The 18,543-nt window shown below is 42.0% G+C and overlaps 1 protein-coding gene and 1 long non-coding RNA gene across 2 annotated transcripts in view; one reads left to right on the top strand and one right to left on the bottom strand.

Moving 5' to 3' along the window:
* The window catches only part of LOC143960487 (uncharacterized), a 192,975-nt gene that overhangs the window by 164,429 nt on the left and 10,003 nt on the right, over window positions 1-18,543 (bottom strand). The window lies entirely within an intron of this gene.
* The window catches only part of LOC143960486 (estradiol 17 beta-dehydrogenase 5-like), a 99,843-nt gene continuing 83,525 nt past the window's right edge, over window positions 2,226-18,543 (top strand). The window contains exon 1 of the mRNA XM_077469134.1: window positions 2,226-2,375. Within this exon, the coding sequence (XP_077325260.1) occupies window positions 2,295-2,375 (81 nt within the window). The 5' untranslated portion in view covers window positions 2,226-2,294. The remainder of the gene's footprint in view (window positions 2,376-18,543) is intronic.

Here is an 18,543-nt window from a genome sequence, read left to right as displayed (position 1 = left end):
ACTGGAGCTCATGTTGTTTTAACGATCATGTCATGTTTTTTATACCATAAATAAATAAATTACTCTCTTCATTTAAAGCGGTTCTCCACCCTAAAGGGGAAGCAGACCCCCGCAGACACCCCGCCCCCCCCCCCCCCCCCGTGGTGTTCTGGGAAACACACAGTCCCAGGACACAGCGGGGACAAGAAGAGACGCGCAGCGCGACTCGCGCATGCGCACTAGGGAACCGGGCAGTGAAGCCGCAACGCTTCACTTCCCAAATTCCCTGACAGAGGATGGCGGCGGGGGCAGCAGAGAGACGAGCGATCGCTTGTCATCTGCCGCCGACATCGCTGGACCCTGGGACAGGTAAGTGTGATTTTATTAAAAGTCAGCAGCTGCAATATTAGTAGCTGCTGGCTTTTAATATTTTTTTTTTTAGGTGCAGAACCGCTTTAACATTGGATCAATTATTCTACTTTACTGCCTAAAAACCCCACTTTATGGAAATGTTTGCTTTTTTTTTGCTTGGCCAATCATGAGCCAGCAATGCACTGCAATGGCACAGTGCATTGTGGGCTGTGAGCGCCACACGAATTTGGCGCGAATGGCCCACAGAGTTCTGGCTTCACCGAACGGGCGAACAGCCATTAATCGAGCCGAACATGTGTTCGACTCAAACACCAAGCTCATCCCTAATTCTCAATATTATTCTTTGAACGTTCGAGTCACAAATTTCACACGAAGTTTAGGTCTGTTCGCAGGTTCTGGTGCAAACCGAACCGGGGGGTGTTCGGCTCATCCTAAAGTGTACCAGAGAGATAAAGATAATTATCTATAATACTGAATAAAAGGAAAATATATGTTTATTAAAATATGATAATGTTCATTGTTGTAACTATGTTTTAAAGTATTTGTCAAAATCTGTACTATATATGAACGGTTATGAACACGTGACTATAAAAATGTAATATATGTACTGTTATGTAAAAGGGAAACTACTTCAAGCCATAAAGATGAGTGGTCATATTGGATACTGTTTGTGTAATTCTTTGCAGTCCCCGCAGAGCTGATCAAATTACTTCATCACATCTACAATCATTGGCTCTCTTAATTTATATTTTGAGACTGGTAACACATGCTTCGGCCAATCATCATATAGCAATAGACTGCAAACTCACAGTGCATTATGGGGCATTCTGGGATGCTCTAATTTGCCACGAATGCCCCATAATATTCATTCTTTGGCAAAACTGGCAAACACCCAATGTTCGAGTCGACTATCAAGCTTATCCCTTTTCCAGAACATCCCACAGTTTTTTACAAAGCAGAAAAGGGCAATCAAATCGGCAGCCTCTGAAAACCAGAACAGACAAAAGCAATCAACAATGCTTCACTGGCTACAGAGGAGCCAAAACAAATGACACCTAACAACCTAGCATGTTGGGTGCTACACCTAAACCAGGGGATTTGGTTTAAAAAAAAAAGACTGTTCCTTTAAATGAAACACAGTTGGGATGGACGACCAAAAGCAGTAAAATACTGGGGGGAATGGGGGAATAGATTTGGGTAATAATAAAAAAGGCAAAAATTATGAAAAATTCTGCTTATACTCCTGTACATTGAGGCCCCTTGGGTGAAAAAGAAAAGCACTAGAAAGCACTTGCTTTCAGCTCAAATTATCTGAGGCTGCAGAAGCAAAAAGTGGCTCAGCACAGTAATGCCCCGTACACACGACCAGACTTTTCAACATCAAAAGTCCGACGGAATGATTCCGGCAGACTATTCGCAAATGTGTGGGCTGCAGCGGACTTTTGATTTGCAAAAGTCTGACAGACTTTAGAAAATGGAACATGTTTCAAATTTTTCCAACAGAACTCTGCCGGACCCAGTTCCTACTGAGAAATCCGCTCGTGTGTTTGCTATTCTGACGGACTAAAACCGACGCTAGGGCAGCTATTGGCTACTGGCTATGAACTTCCTTATTCTAGTCCAGTCGTACGTCATCACGTTCAAATACGTCGGACTTTGGTGTGATTGTGTGTGGCCAAGTCCGTTCATTCGGAAAGTCTGTCAGAACTCTGTCAGAACTCTGTCAGAACTCTGTCAGAACTCCGTCGAAAGTCTGTCGGACTTAGTCCCTCAAAGTCTGGTCATGTGTACGCGGCATAAGGTCTTCTCTCTGAAAGCACAACTCTGTCTGCTCTGTATGAAAGAGGCGGTTGTATTTGTCATCCTAAATCTGGGATCAAATTTCATGTTTGCAGAGCAGTAAAGGAATCTGAGGCTGTTTGGAAGCTAACAGAGGCGCTGACATGTCTGTGAGTTCACACACCAGCCTGAACGATGGGAACAGAATCCCAGTTATTGGATTTGGGACGTACGCCCCTGAAACGGTAAGGGAGACAATTTTGGGCTTTTTGAAGGTTCATCATACAATAAATAAGCCTTCAACAAGGGTGTAGCATGTAATGTCTGTGCAGGGATCAGTAATACCAGATGTTGCTGCAATTATTGAAAATGCTGATTCCTCCGAGCCCCAAACTTACCACCCAAAACAAATTCTCCTGCTATCGACAATCGCATATGTGTATATTACTTGTTATTTGCACCCAAAGTAGGGCCCAGAAACATTACACTTTTTTTGTTGTGTTTTTTTTTTTTTTTATCCTACCTAAAACACACTGTCACTTAAGCCTTGTACACACGATCAGACTTTCCAACAGGAATTGTGTGATGACAGGCTGCTGGCAGAAAATCCGACCGTTGGTACAATCCATCGGACAATTGTTGGCCTACTATCCATCAACAAATGTTGGATGGCAGGTTTGCTGACGGATTTTCAAAGCATGTGTACGCAAGTCCGTCGGACAAAAGTCCAAAGTGCAAACACACATGCTCGGAATCGAGGACGAGCCAGAAGCGGTCAGTCTTGTAAACTAGCATTCGTAATGGAGAATTAACATTCGTGACGTGGTAAATTATGACATTTCTAAATACAGCACACATTCTCTTCTTCTTTAATGGGATAATAATGAAGCTGCTTTGCTAGTGATACTGATGGAGTTATGGAAAACATATTTTAAAAGGCTATTTTCTAGTGATAGCAAGAATATTATTATTATGCTTAGGCAAGTTGCCACAACACCATGATCCCATAGTTTTTAAGATCAAAGACACAACTATGTTGTGTCCCTTGTCAATTTTACATTGTATTTTCTTTTGGATGTAACTGCCTACTACCAAAATGTCATTTGAAGTAAAACACATAGCCAAGTCTTATTCTCCACATTTTTTTTTACTGTGCATTAAAAAAAGAAAACAAATAAACTTACACCTGCAATCTGCCAATAGAACTTAACCAAAAAGTGCATTCTATGCATCCAAAGATATAGAAAATATATCGAATCATTATTCAACCAAAAAATAAAATGAAAGCCTCATGCATGTGTCCTATATAGAGGGTCAACAATTCCAATAGTTTGTGAAAGCAGGTTGTCCATCATGCGGAGATAATTCCAAAAATTATTATTATTATTATTATACAGGATTTATATATCACCAACAGTTTATGCAGCGCTTTACAATATAAAAATGAGAATACAGTTATAACATTAAAATACAAGAGGGCCCTGCTCAGAAGAGCTTACAATCTAATAGGATGGGACAGGTGGTACAAAAGGTTGTAACTGTCAGCAATGAGCTGATGGAAGTGGTAAAAGATTAGTTGGAGATGTAATACGCTTTGCTGAAGAGATGAGTTTTCAGGGATCGCCTGAAGCTAGCAAGAGTAGGGGATAGCCAGACAGGCAGAGGTAGTGAGTTCCAGAGGATGGGAGTGGCTCTGGAGAAATCCTGGAGATGAGCATGAGAGGAGATGAGAGAGCTTGAGAGTAGGAGGTCTTGAGAAGTACGGAGAGGATTTGGGTGATATTTGGATCATCCAGATTTTTCTCCTGGAGCTCCTACAGCAAAGGCATATGACATAATTGATTTCGATTAACCACCTAAGGACCGAGCCTCTTTCTAAGTTGGAAAAAGTTTTTTTTTTGCTAGAAAATTACATAGAACCCTAAAACAGTATATATATTTTTTCTAACACCCTAAACAATAAAATGGCAGTCGTTGCAATACTTCTTTCTGTCACACCGTTTTTGCGCAGCGGTCTTACAAGCAGAGTTTTTTGGGAATTTTTTTTTTTTTTATAATTAAAAAATAAGACAACAGTAAAGTTAGCCCAATTTTTTTAAATTGTGGAAGATAATGTTAAGTAAATTAATACCCAACATGTCACACTTCAAAATGCGCCCGCTTGTGGAATGGCAGCAAACTTTTACACTTAAAAATCTCCATAGCCAATGTTTAAAAAATTCTACAGGTTGCATGTTTTGAGTTACAGAGGTCTAGGGCTAGAATTATTGCGCTACCTCATGTGTGGTTTGACCACCATTTTCATATGCAGGCGCTACTCACGTTTGTGCTCGCTTCTGTGTGCAAGCTCATGGGACGGGTTGCGTTTAAAAAAAATGCTTTTCTCTTATCTATTTTAAAAAAATTGTGTCACTTTTATTTATATTACAAGGAATGTAAACATCCCTTGTAATAGAAAAAAAGCATGACAGGACCACTTAAATATGAGCTCTAGGGTCAAAAAGACCTCAGATCTCATATTTACACTAAACTGCAATAAAAAAATAAAAATAAAATTTTTCATTTAAAAGAAAAAATGGCCCTTTAAGAGCGATGGGCAGAAGTGACGTTTTGACCACCGCGGAGACTAGGTTCCACTGCGGAGACCAGGTTTATCTTGAAGCAGACCGCCCACTGAAGAAGAGGATAACGGGGCTATTGCAGCTAGCTGCTGCCATAACAACAATATTCCTCTTCAAAATACCAACATATAACTACAGTGGACGGTCTGGAAGCAGTTAATAAAGCAACCAATTTTTGGTCCAAGAAATCCTCCTCCTCCTGTTCCTGGACTTGGGTCAAAGCAATAACTCCAAGGCCAATAATAAATAACATGTTATCTCCTCCGATTAGGCAACATGTCTGGTTGACGAACAGCCGTTCAGAAACGAACTGAAAAGCACCAAATGAAAAGCGCAAATCAACACACCCCAAACTTCTAACGCAAAATTAGCAGAAGCAGCCCAAGGGGTGGCGTCTGACAATTGATTTTCCTCTTTATCGGCTCATAGTACGTCACTATGTTTGTGTTTGTTGGCAGGCAATTGTGTGCAGTTTGTATGCAAGACACATTTTTGGCCAACGCCCTTTGGACAAAAATCCGAGGCTTTGTCTGTGAAAAATCCGATCATGTGTACGAGGCTTAACTGACATGAATTTTTTTTTTTTTTTTTAATCTACATAAAATACACCAACCCTGACTTTTAACCCTGACTTTGACTCTGGGCATGATATTTGACCCTAACCTTAACCCTACAAATGGTCCACAAATCCTACCTAGCAGACTATGCCAATTTATACATTTTGAAATCACTAATTGAATGACATTATTAGGATTTCTGACTACAGAACACTGAAACCTTTTAATTGTTAATTGGCATTGCAATGTCAAGAAGGCTGTTAACAGATTTTACTATAAGAAATTAAATAATCACACTGAAACTCAGAGAGCTGTTTATCATAAATATTTTGCGAGTATTCCAGTTTCTGTCAAGCTCCAGGCATGGGGCAATCTGATTTATTAAGAGGTACTTGGCAGGGAATAACCTTTAGGTTTGGTTCAGACAGTGGGGGGCGGACCGCCCCGGGTGCCACACATTGGTGGGGGTGTAAGGCCAGCGCCCTCCGCAACTGAAGAGGAGACAGCGCCGTGGGTTCGCAGCCCACACAGAGAGAGCCCGAGGCACTGGCAGTGGGTGGCATTGCAGGGGGGAGGTGCAAGCAGCACCCAAATGGAGTGACACCTGTCGGCTTAGTGATCTGGGACCCGGCGCAACAATCCCCTTCTCTCTGTGGTCAAGTCGCACCGTTCTGATCAGTCTCGGCAGAGGCTGTCACTCACAGCCGAGCAGAGTGAAGCCGCCTCCCCCTCCTCCTGCATGCACAGCACTCTGTAGACAAAAAGGAGGAGGGGGAGGTGGCTTCACTCTGCTCGGCTATGAGTGACAGCCGCTGCTGAGACTGATCAGAACGGCGCGACGTGAGTCACGTGACCACAGAGAGAAGGGGATTGTTGCGTCGGGTCCCGGATCACTGAGCCGTCAGGTGTCACTCCACTCGGGTGCTACTCGCACTTCCCCCCTGCAATGTCACTGCCTTGGGCTCTTCATGTGTGTTCAGGTACATTATGGGTCTGGGGGGGGGGCTGTATTGTTAGGGGGTTCTTTACTGTAGGGGGGGTCTGTGCACTGTGGGGGGGGGTCTGCACTGTAGGAGGGGTCCTGCACTGTTAGGCGGATCTTTTCTATAGGGGGGTCTGCACTATAGGGGGAGGGGTCTGTACAGTAGAGGAAGATTTGGCACTGTAGGGGAGTCCTGCACGGTAGGGGGTCTGCACTATAGGAGGTCTGCACTATAGGAGGGGTCCTGCACTGTAGGGGGGGTCCTGCACTGTAGGGGGGTCTGTACTATAGGGGGTCTGCACTATAGGGGGAGGGGTCTGTACAGTATGGGAAGATTTGGCAGTGTAGGGGGGTATGCACTGTAGGGAGGGTCTGTACTGTAGAGGAGGATTCTGCACTGTAGGGGGGTCTGTACTGTAGGGGAGGGGCCTGCACTGTAGGGGGGTCTGTACTGTAGGGGAGGATTCTGTACTGTAGGGGGGGGGTTTGCACTGTAGGGGGGGAGAGGTCTGTACTGTAGAGGGGTCTGTACTGTAGGGGAGGATTCTGTACTGTAGGGGGGGTCTGCGCTGTAGGGTGGAGGGGTCTGTACTGTAGGGGGGTCTGTACTGTAGGGGGTTCTACACTGTAGATGGGGGGCCTGTACAGTAGGGAGGGTGTCTGCACTGTAGGGGGTCTGTGTAACATGCAGGGGGTCCAGAGCTGTGAGGGGCTGTGTAATGTAAAGGGGTGCAGAGGTGCAGGGTGCTGTGTAATGTAAAGGGGTCCAGAGGTACAAGGGCTGTGTGATGTAAAGGGGTCCAGAGGTTCAGGGTGCTGTCTAATGTAAAGGGGTCCAGAGGTGCAGGGAGCTGTGTAATGTAAAGGGGTCCAGAGGTACAAGGGCTGTGTAATGTAAAGGGGTCCAGAGGTGCAGGGTGCTGTGTAATGTAAAGAGGTCCTTAGGTGCAAGGTCCTGTGTAATGTAAAGGGGTCCAGAGGTGCAGGGTGCTGTGTAATGTAAAGGGGTCTAGAGGTGCCGGGTGATGTGTAATGTAAAGGGGTCCAGAGGTACAGGGTGATGTGTAATTTAAAGGGGTCCAGAGGTGCAGATGTGGAGAGGGGGTACACAGTAGTGACAAAAAGATATTGAAGGATGCAGAGGTATCCAGGGGGCACAGTGGGGTGTTTTTACATTTTAAGGTGGGGGGTGCCAGATATAGGATCCGCCCCAGGTTCCAAATGCTCTAGGTACGCCCCTGGGTTCAGACTAGTGCTGGCCATGCGTCCCACTTTTGCTCGGGCAAGGCAGCCTTTCATTTAAATGCATTGCTGTGCCATGTGAAACGCACAAAAAAGGTGCATGCGCCTTTTCTAAATGTGGCCACAGGGAAATCGCATGGTCTTTTGGACCATGCGGTTTCCCTGCGATTCCCACATCCGCAATCGCGCACGTCCTGCAAAAGCAGTGCGATTTGACTGCCGGTGGGTGTGGGAATCAATACGATTCCCGCATCCACAACCAGAGTGTGCAGCCACACTTGTGTGAACCAAGCCTAAGTGCAAGTCTAATATGAATACATTTAGGCCTGGTATACACAGATTGCCTGGGTTATTTAACTGTAGCACCCTCTACCAATAGGTAGGTGCTAGTAAGGTTTATTTTTACTAAGTTATCCAGCATGGGCCTAAGCGGCATGCTAGGCCTGTCTGTTTTGATCTGGGGGGCTGAGAGTGGTCAGAGTAGCTGTGGGCGTTATCACCCGCACTTCAGTTCTGAGGCACCTCCCCTGTTTCTGAGAGGAATGATCTAGAAAAGGGGCTGGGCCTGGAACTGGAGTGGCAGGCAGCTTGTGTGTGAGCCCTGACCAATCCCCAACTGAGATTGTCAGGGGGTGGGCATTATATATATAATGCTGAGGTGATTTGGCTGGGTGAAGTGAGGAATGGCATGTTAGTCGCAGGAGGCCATCCCCATCTGCAGGGGAGGCCCGGGGAGAGCTGCAAAGGAACATTGCCTCTACACAGTCATTGGCAATATCTCTGCCACCACACAGGGAACTCCTAGAGCAGAGGGGCAGGTGAAACTGGGGGTACGCATGGTCCAGTCAAAGTTTTTCATCAAGGACTCAGGGCTGTCGGAAGTTTGGTGAGTGTTACCACAGTGGGACTGGAGGTGCCAAGGGCTGGAGTGCCAAGGAGTCTTTGAAGGGAACTCTGCTAGTACACGGTCACTAGTGGAGTCTTCATCAGTACACACGGTGGATGATGGGGAGTCCTGGATCAGAAAAGAAACTGTGGGAATCTGTGTCAGGTCGTTGCTGCCTGCAGGCACATGATTTGCAAGTTGGGCTGGCTGGGAACAGTAGTCCATATTTCCTAGAATAATAAAAACAGTGTAGCGCTTCAATAATAATAAATGTAATCAACATAAATTATAAAAATAATAATGATAAAACAGAAATCGCACAGAACTAAATGCCTAGAAATAAAAGTCCAACATAAGGCACTCATTCCACTATGTTGATGGCATAGGAGTGACCAAACCGTCACAGAGAAGGAAAATGGTGTACTGGACGAATGTGTTCATGCGGGTAAACTTGATTGTAAACATCAGTGAAAAGTAGATAAATACTTCTTACCGGAACAGTTGGACTCACACAGTCATATGACGGTTGAGTCTAGAAGGCTTGAGGTCACAATCTGGGACCAAGGAGTGTAAGGAGAGAGGTCAGTTGAGCTGGTGGAGGAGCTCCAGGCGGTTGTAGGCTCAATGGTGGATCCTTTCAGATGGAACATCAAAGGTCAAAGTAATCAAGCTCAGACGCAGCCCGTTGTACCAATACTCCAACCTCCCCCGAATGGGGAGGGGGGTGTTTGTGAAGTTTTAAACCAAAGCAATGGAGAAAAAGAAAAAGAAAAAAAGGCTCCACATGGTGCGGGTCAAACGATATAAAAACGTTGGTTTATTGAAGTCAAAAGGTAATGAATGACTTGGTGATCACATAAAAAAACAAAATGAACTTAAAAGCAATGTGGGGTACCAACAGCTCGCCCGACGCGTTTCGACATATGTGTCTTCAACTGGGGCATGTTGGAACCCACCACATTGCTGACAAATATATAGAGAATGAGAGAGAGGTTCCGCCTAACAGGAGGCGGGAAATCCAATCTCAGACAGCCTCTTAAAGCTACAGTGTACAATTTAGTCAAATCAGAGTATACTAATTCAGACACTATAAGCAAATACAAATAACATCTCAGAATATCATTCATGCAGACTGTTAGATAGATATTGATGACAATAAAATCTAGAAAATAAGTAAAAAGTAAGCCACCATGCTCGCGCGTGGATAGCACTAAATAGATTACATTGTTCATAGCCTAATCAGATATATAGATGCAGGATGATTCAATTCACTTATGAAGCATATGCAGAGAACACATCAAGCACTAATACATAAAGATCAGACCTGCGTTGTTAGTTATACATAAATTACATTAAACCTTTACCAGAAACTGCCAGTTTACATTTGCATTATTCACAGCCTCATCAGACTTATAAATATTCCAAGGCCACTTTCGGGTTCCAGGCACCTCAAAATATATATTTTTTAGGTTAATATGTGCGTGATTTGTATGCATTGCATCTGACCCACGCGACTATTCCTTATTTTTTTACTTCACATAACCTTTGGTTATTAGTGGTAAAATCTCCTGAGTAAGATGTATATTCTGATTGTGGAGCGATATTTGTCTTTTCTTTTTGTTTTTGTATTTGTGTCCTTTTATTTGCGGTATTCTTTTGACCTTAAATGCGATGACGCTTCTGTGGTTGCCACGGTTACGTCGGGCTTTATTATTGGATGTGACGTGATATTGTCACATCTTTTATATTCCCCGTGATTACCTTGTTGCATCTACCCTTGATCCATCACTGCGCATGACATGACGTAATTACGTCACTAGTCATGGCGCATGTGTAGAGTGATACACTCTCGGATTGGCCCTTCTGCTGCCGGCCACGCCCAGTGGCGTGTGACGCTCTCCATGTGCGAAATTGGCGCCAGGTTTAAATGCCTCCCCCTCCCCTATACTTTCGTGGAGAGATATAGAGCGTGACGTTTACGTTTACACGCCCCCTTTTACACTTTTGCAAGACTACGTAACATGTGACGTTTGTACACACACGCCCCATTTCGTCGTCATGCACCTATAAGCGCTCACGATGCTTGTTATGATCCGCAGCGTGGAACGCACAACAAGGAGTAATTGGCGCCAAGCTTTGAATGACACCCCCTCCTTACATTCTTGCTTAATGATATGCAAATATACACGCCTCCACTCCATAGACTTGAGCCTTTCTCAACCACTCCCACATTTAGCCACATGACACACACATTGAGTGATTGGTTTAGTCTTTCCTGTGTCATTATACGTCATGACACTTCAGATTATTTGATCTGAACTTTACAAAACTGATCATCACGTATGAATTATCACCATGGTCACTCATGCACATCTCCAGGTTACACATTGCTGGTACAACAAGTAAGAGACATCTAAATTACATAATGATAGATCTCTATTAGACATTATCACTGAGAATTTTACAGCTCCATTTATGATATAATATAAACAAATTAGTTCGTTCTTGGGATAGCATAATGCAGCTTATGTATAATTGACAGTGCATGTCTGATTTTTTGTACTAGAACTGGATGTGTTCTCTGTATGCGCTCTGTATGTGCATTGGGGCTGTCTGCAATTTATAAGTCTGATGAGGCTGTGAATAATGCAAATGTAAACTGGCAGTTTCTGGTAAAGGTTTAATGTAATTTATGTATAACTAACAACGCAGGTCTGATCTTTATGTATTAGTGCTTGATGTGTTCTCTGCATATGCTTTATAACTGAATTGAATCATCCTGCATCTATATATCTGATTAGGCTATGAACAATGTAATCTATTTAGTGCTATCCACGCGCGAGCATGGTGGCTTACTTTTTACTTATTTTCTAGATTTTATTGTCATCAATATCTATCTAACAGTCTGCATGAATGATATTCTGAGATGTTATTTGTATTTGCTTATAGTGTCTGAATTAGTATACTCTGATTTGACTAAATTGTACACTGTAGCTTTAAGAGGCTGTCTGAGATTGGATTTCCCGCCTCCTGTTAGGCGGAACCTCTCTCTCATTCTCTATATATTTGTCAGCAATGTGGTGGGTTCCAACATGCCCCAGTTGAAGACACATATGTCGAAACGCGTCGGGCGAGCTGTTGGTACCCCACATTGCTTTTAAGTTCATTTTGTTTTTTTATGTGATCACCAAGTCATTCATTACCTTTTGACTTCAATAAACCAACGTTTTTATATCGTTTGACCCGCACCATGTGGAGCCTTTTTTTCTTTTTCTTTTTCTCCATTGCTTTGGTTTAAAACTTCACAAACACCCCCCTCCCCATTCGGGGGAGGTTGGAGTATTGGTACAACGGGCTGCGTCTGAGCTTGATTACTTTGACCTTTGATGTTCCATCTGAAAGGATCCACCATTGAGCCTACAACCGCCTGGAGCTCCTCCACCAGCTCAACTGACCTCTCTCCTTACACTCCTTGGTCCCAGATTGTGACCTCAAGCCTTCTAGACTCAACCGTCATATGACTGTGTGAGTCCAACTGTTCCGGTAAGAAGTATTTATCTACTTTTCACTGATGTTTACAATCAAGTTTACCCGCATGAACACATTCGTCCAGTACACCATTTTCCTTCTCTGTGACGGTTTGGTCACTCCTATGCCATCAACATAGTGGAATGAGTGCCTTATGTTGGACTTTTATTTCTAGGCATTTAGTTCTGTGCGATTTCTGTTTTATCATTATTATTTTTATAATTTATGTTGATTACATTTATTATTATTGAAGCGCTACACTGTTTTTATTATTTTACCTGTTGAACTTTGTTTGTTTTTGGTGTTGGCTGCTGTTGTGGCCGTTGTGGCCATCTTTTCACAAACTATAGCGCAGTGTTTTCCCTCTTTATACATATTTCCTAGAAGATATGCTTTTACATACCTCCCAACTTTTTGGGATGGGAACAAGGGAATTATATCGGCATAGGACACACCCCCTGCCGAACCCTCCTTAGGGAAGGAGAATTATACAAAAATAGTTTTAGTTAAATCCACAAGTGCTTTTTTTAACAGCTTCTGTTCCTTTAAACAGGCCTATGAAATGTACAAATGCAACAATTTAGAAACTGGATGAAAGGTTTAGCATTGCAAAACACTTTTTGATAGATAAATAGTGCATTTTATATACAAGTATATGCATCAGACCAGGGGCGTAACTATAGTGGGTGCAGCAGTCTCGACTGCAACTGGGCCCTGTGCTGCAGGGGGCCCATGCAGCCCCCTCTACATATGGCCGGCAGCAGCATAGGCAGCTAGGGCTACCAATGCACCATGCGGGTGGCTGGAGGTGGAGGGTGACTAGCAGAGCTCCATGCTCAACTATCGCACTGGCTGCTCTTTAGTTGTGCATTCCCCGCATGACCTGTGTCCTCGGCTGGCTCCTCAGAGTACCCCTCTCCTGCTCCATGTATTGCCGCTCAGTCTGATGTCTGTTCTCCCCAGCCAGAGTCCCGCCCCCCCCCCCCGAGTCCAGCCCACACTGCACTGCATACTTCTCCCGGGTAAACAAACTTTAAGCACACAGATGCAGTGCAGCCCTATGAGAGCCCCCCGGAGGACACTGCAGGCTTGTCTGCCAGCCCCCCTCCTCCCCGTCATACACAGATGACGAAAGGTCTTTCTGGGAGATATGCTGATCACCTGTCCAGCACACTGGATGGAGCCCAGGCCAACATGGATGAGTGCGCGGCCTGCAGCTTGGTCATGGTGAGTGAGAGGATCCCATCCCCCACACACCATTACTTACCCCCTCCATCTCCCCCTGGGGACAGGGGCCCCTTCTCACGTGGGGACAGGGACCCCCATCTCCCCTGGGGACAGGGACCGCTTCTCACCTGTCGGCAGTAACTTCATCTGCCCTGGAGAAAAGGACCTCATCTCTTCTGGGGATGGGGACCCCATCCTGCCTAGGGACAGTCCCCCAATGGGGCACCTAAAAAAATAAAAAATAAAAAACTACTGATGCCAGTGGTGGAACTACAGGGCTCACAAAGGTCATACCTGTGACCACGCCCCAGAAGTTCCACCGCCGGACTCGGAGGGAAGGGCCCTGGCTGGGGTTCAGGGGGGCCCTTCATGGTTTCTTGCATCGGGGCCCTGAAGGTTCTAGTTACGCCACTGCATCAGACCAAAATGAGGGACAAATGAGGAGGAATGAGGGACAGAGGGGCATTGTTCCAAATCAGGGGCAGTCCTTTAAAATTGTGGACAGTTGGGTGCTATGGCTTTTAACCCACTGAGTTTCACTCCTCGGATAAATATGTCCTGTTAATGCCGGCTTGTATGGATATTTACACGGCCACCATGAGCAGAAACATCCTGACAGTACTCCCCAACGCGCTGGAATGACTACATTGAGGCTTCTCTCCCCTCCGTTACATGGGATTAGTACATCGCCTGATTATTACTGCTATAATGTGAGTGTTTTTAATCACGGATTTTATTAAAGAAAGTGTATGCAGTCTCTTGTTCTCTTTTATCGGAAACAAGTTATGGGCAGGAGGTGAAAGAGATCTAAGAACATTGCTTTTACACGGTCATTAGTTATGTCTCCGCCACCACATGGTCAGATGGCAGGGAACTCTTAGATGGAATAGTCTGTAGGGGTTGAGCCGCAAGAGGAGCAACAGTCTGCATGGAGATGCAGGAGGAGATTCATATCTAATGAACTGTGCACATTCTAGCTTCTGGCTCTAATTTTACCAAAGTGTGCGAAATCTTTAAATATAACAGCAAAGACTTATCCTATGGGCATCCCATGTTCCCAATCCCTATCCAAGTTGTACCCCCCCCCCCCAATAAAAAACTAAAAAAACAAGGCTCGCAAAAGACTGTTCGTTGTCTCTGGAAGTGATGTATGACGTCTGGCAGTAGGGTGATTTGGCAGATTGTTAGCTGCAACACCATGGCTACATAACCTAAAATGGCCCTTTTAAACTTGCAGTCCTAAAAACTCTGACATGATAAAGCTATGTAAAAGAAAAGAATGGTCAAAGCTTTCTTGGCCATGCTTCTCTTCTGGGCCAGAGGGGCGCACTTACTTTTGCTCTCCTGTGACCCAGAATCAGCTGGCAGCAGGCTAAAGACACTCCAGGCTCTAGAAGGATCCCCACAATCTTGGGACTATTGGACATAGCAGATTATGAATCCCGGTACCTGGCCGCTTTTGGAAGTCAGGGGGTCATGTGATCGATATGCGATCACATGTGAACAGTGTCATCAAAGCTGTTATGACCAAATTTCATTTACAACTGTGAATTCAATAGGGATGCTGTGATTGGCCCACAGCTATCACATGGTAAATGGAAACTCTACATACTCACTCACAGGGGCGTTTCTTAATGAATAGCAAAGTCTTTGTGTTATATGTGAATCAGTAACCCTTCTCCAAAGGGTGTGTGTAGCGGAGATATGTCATTTTCATCCAAGGCATTTCAAACGTACTTTCAGGAGTAGAAATTGAAGAATCCTTCGTCCGTTCAATAGTTGGTTTATTGTTCAGAAAGACAAGATTGACATCTGGTAACATATGGCATGGTGATGGCCTCAGAAGGAGGAAAGGGTCTTCTGATCTACATTCTCCAAAGTGTAGAATCCTTTCTCTTCCCACCGATCCTGCCTTTCCTATAACCCTAGTCCATTCTTATACTGTTTCAAGATGTTATGTCAGCATATCCTAATAACACCCACATTTGCATATATACCCAATATGGTTCAGTCTATAGATAAGTAGCATAACTCCACCCATTGTTCTGACATAGTAACTCAAAAATAGATACCTACTCAGCAAATCCCCTCCTCCCTATATGATCTGCTGTTGTGTGACCTTCAGAAACCATCACTTACCACCGAACATATAACTTACATATATTTTCAGAAACCCTTATCATTTAAAATATTAATTACCTCAACAACAATTCCCCCTCAATGCACTATATTCAACAAATAATAAGTGCATTCATCTTAAATAATAAATGTCTCTGATTTTCATTTTTTTTTTTTTTTTTTTTTCAATACAAACAATACAATAAACATTAATACAATACACATTAATACATTTTAGTGAGTCAGATATTGTACATAAACATTTTCAAAAATTCTGAGATGTTTCTATGAAAAATATTTAACTATTTCATTCCATTATATGACACACTCTCTATGTGTATTCTTATCTGTGAAACCACTGACCTACTGACCTTTAGTCATAAACATTGGACATGGAGAACAACTGGTACCAAAATGACATTCACACAACTTAAATATTACCTAAATCACTCACACTTTATTTATGGCGCCCTTTCATACACATTTTGAATCAATTGCTCCAGATGTACCATAGCTAATCACTGGATCAGATAAAAAAGAAGTCATTTTCCGACTAAAAATACTTGTCATAATTTTTCATCTTTTTTTCATTTCTTCCTTAATCAATTTATAAAATTGTTTCATTCTAACCCTAATACAGATTTGAAACAAAATAAATAAAAACTTTCCCATTAGTTGATTGTCATATTTTATATATTCTATCATTCTATTTATTTTTCGATTTATTTATCCATCTATCCATGACCAGCAAGCAACTTTTTCTATTTTTTTTTTTTTTATAAACATTCCAAAATTATTTAAATTCAACAATAACTTTGTTTAGACACATTGAAATCCTTTTCTTCATATGCTCTAATTATACCTTTTTGTCTTTTTCATTATCTTATTACTATCCTCATTATTCAGATAATTCGTAAAAAAAATTCTTATGAAAAGCACATCCTAACTCCCCCTCACATAATGATCAACCGATCAATATGTCGCTTTTGATGCAAGTTCACCAAAAAATGATAGTCCTAGATAACATAATCAAAAAATAATAATTTTTGAAAAAACAAGAAATAGTAACAAATAGAAATTTAGTTGTGCTTGATTGCATTGTGAATGAATGAATGAATGAAATACTTATATAGCGCACAATGCGAACTGAATCGCCTCTATCCTCCATTGTCATGGAAGAATTTAAAAAAAAACGAAATAAAAAAATAGTTTTCCTTAAATTTAGAAACAAAAGACATATCTATAAAAGAAAATGAGAACAAGTATCAAATTCTTTTAAAAATTATGTTTTCCTAAATAATTTTCATTAATCAATTTAAACCATTTTAAACTGATAATCCTTTCTGTGTTTAGCCATTTTATTCTTATTTTTACCAATTATTTTTATTTTTACCAATACTTTTGAAACAAAAAACTATAATCCCAATGTACCCTAAAAATAACAAAATAATCTTCCCAATTTATATCCCAGTTGACATCTCTGTTGACATCCTTGGTACCTTCAGATCTAGAATAATTAACCATAACTTTAGCTACTGGAATAAATTACTAAACATACTCATTAAAAGTAGAAATCTCATTCAAGACATCATTTCTATTTAAATTAGCATAGGCCTAGCCATGTTTTGTGAACAAACTTCTGAAATACCTATTCCTGTTGTTTGCAAAATTTGCAACCACACTACTTTCTATACAACAGATAATATAAAAAAACTAAGTATGCTAATCTCAAAAGACTCATTAACTCAAAAAGTTAACAAACCCTATGTTTAGAAAATAATAAAGTTTTATAGCAGGTAAATAAATCACCCAATATTTACCTTTATCATCTTAACCAATACTATTCATACGTTCTACAATACCTGAGTACTTAAGATGATAAGAAACAAAAACTTTACTAAACCTAAAATAGCATACATGTCTTTCACTACCTGTCCTATAAAATTTTAAATCATTAACTGATTCCATGGTTTGAAAACCAACCCCAATGGAATATGACATAAGTTCACAACAACTTAGCTTTTCTAAAAAATATTATTTTTTCTAGAATTATCTCAATTAATTTATCAAAAAGAAACATTAACTAAAAAAAACAATATCCTTGTAATCCTCCTGTAGCAAGTGAAAAAAACTAATATAATCAATCTATATAGACTTGCCAAATCCCTAAATACTTTGTAGTATCAGGTTAGGCCTCTTTCACTTTAGATAATTCTATAAACAAATAAAACAATTTTCAGAAGTTTGATGACAAAGTGTTCTAAAATGAGTAGTTCAGAATTTTTTCATAAGCTAAAACAAAAATCAATCAATCAGTCAGGTACCTGGATATGCAAAAATAAATATTTTCATTTAAAAATAACTCTATCCATTATTATTGTAATCCACTTATTTTTACAATAAATGTTATCTCCTTTATCAGTCTGTACTGATTCTAACTAATACAACATGTCATAGTCCCCCTCTTTATCTTGTGACTAATATTAAATCTTCTAAAAGAATAATCTTGCCAGATTACTGTTTTTTCTACACTGACAAATCATTTTAATTTTGAAAAAGAACATTCATTTAGGTTGGGCTTTCCTAAATATTCTGTTTCTGAAAGAAATTTGATCATGTTGACATTTCTTTTCAGAACCCAGCATTCCCCTCATACAGTATGATTGAATGAACCACACCTGCTCTGTCACTGACTTTTAACCACTTGCTTACTGGGCACTTAAACCCCCCTCAGCCCCAGACCAATTTTCAGCTTTCAGCGCTGATGCACTTTGAATGACAATTGCGCGGGCATACAACACTGTACCCAAATGAAATTTTTATCATTTTTTTCCCACAAATAGAGCTTTCTTTTGGTGGTATTTAGTTACAGCTCGGAGTTTTATTTTTTGCTAAACAAACAAAAAAAGATGCAAAAAAATCAAAAAAAAAATCATGTTTTAATAGTTTGTTCTAAAATTTTGCAAACGGGTCATTTTTCTCCTTCATTGAAGTGCGCTGATTGGGCGGCACTGATAGGCTGCATTGGTGGGCACTGATGGGCTGCATTGGTGGGCACTGATAGGCTGCATTGGTGGGCACTGATAGGCTGCACTGGTGGGCACTGATAGGCATAGTTAAGGCGGCACTAATAGGCACAGATAAGGCGGCACCGATGGGCACAGATAAGGCGGCACAGATAAGATGGGCACAGATAAGATGGCACGGATGGGTGGCACGGATGGGTGGCACGGATGGGTACCACTGATAGAT

This window comes from Lithobates pipiens, unplaced genomic scaffold, assembly GCF_037356315.1.
Source record: "Lithobates pipiens isolate NorthernLeopardFrog02 unplaced genomic scaffold, aLitPip1_a1.2 Scaffold_8, whole genome shotgun sequence".
NCBI lineage: Eukaryota > Metazoa > Chordata > Amphibia > Anura > Ranidae > Lithobates > Lithobates pipiens.
The sequence above is the reverse complement of the archived record's forward strand: the minus strand, read 5'-3'. Positions and strand labels throughout refer to the sequence as shown.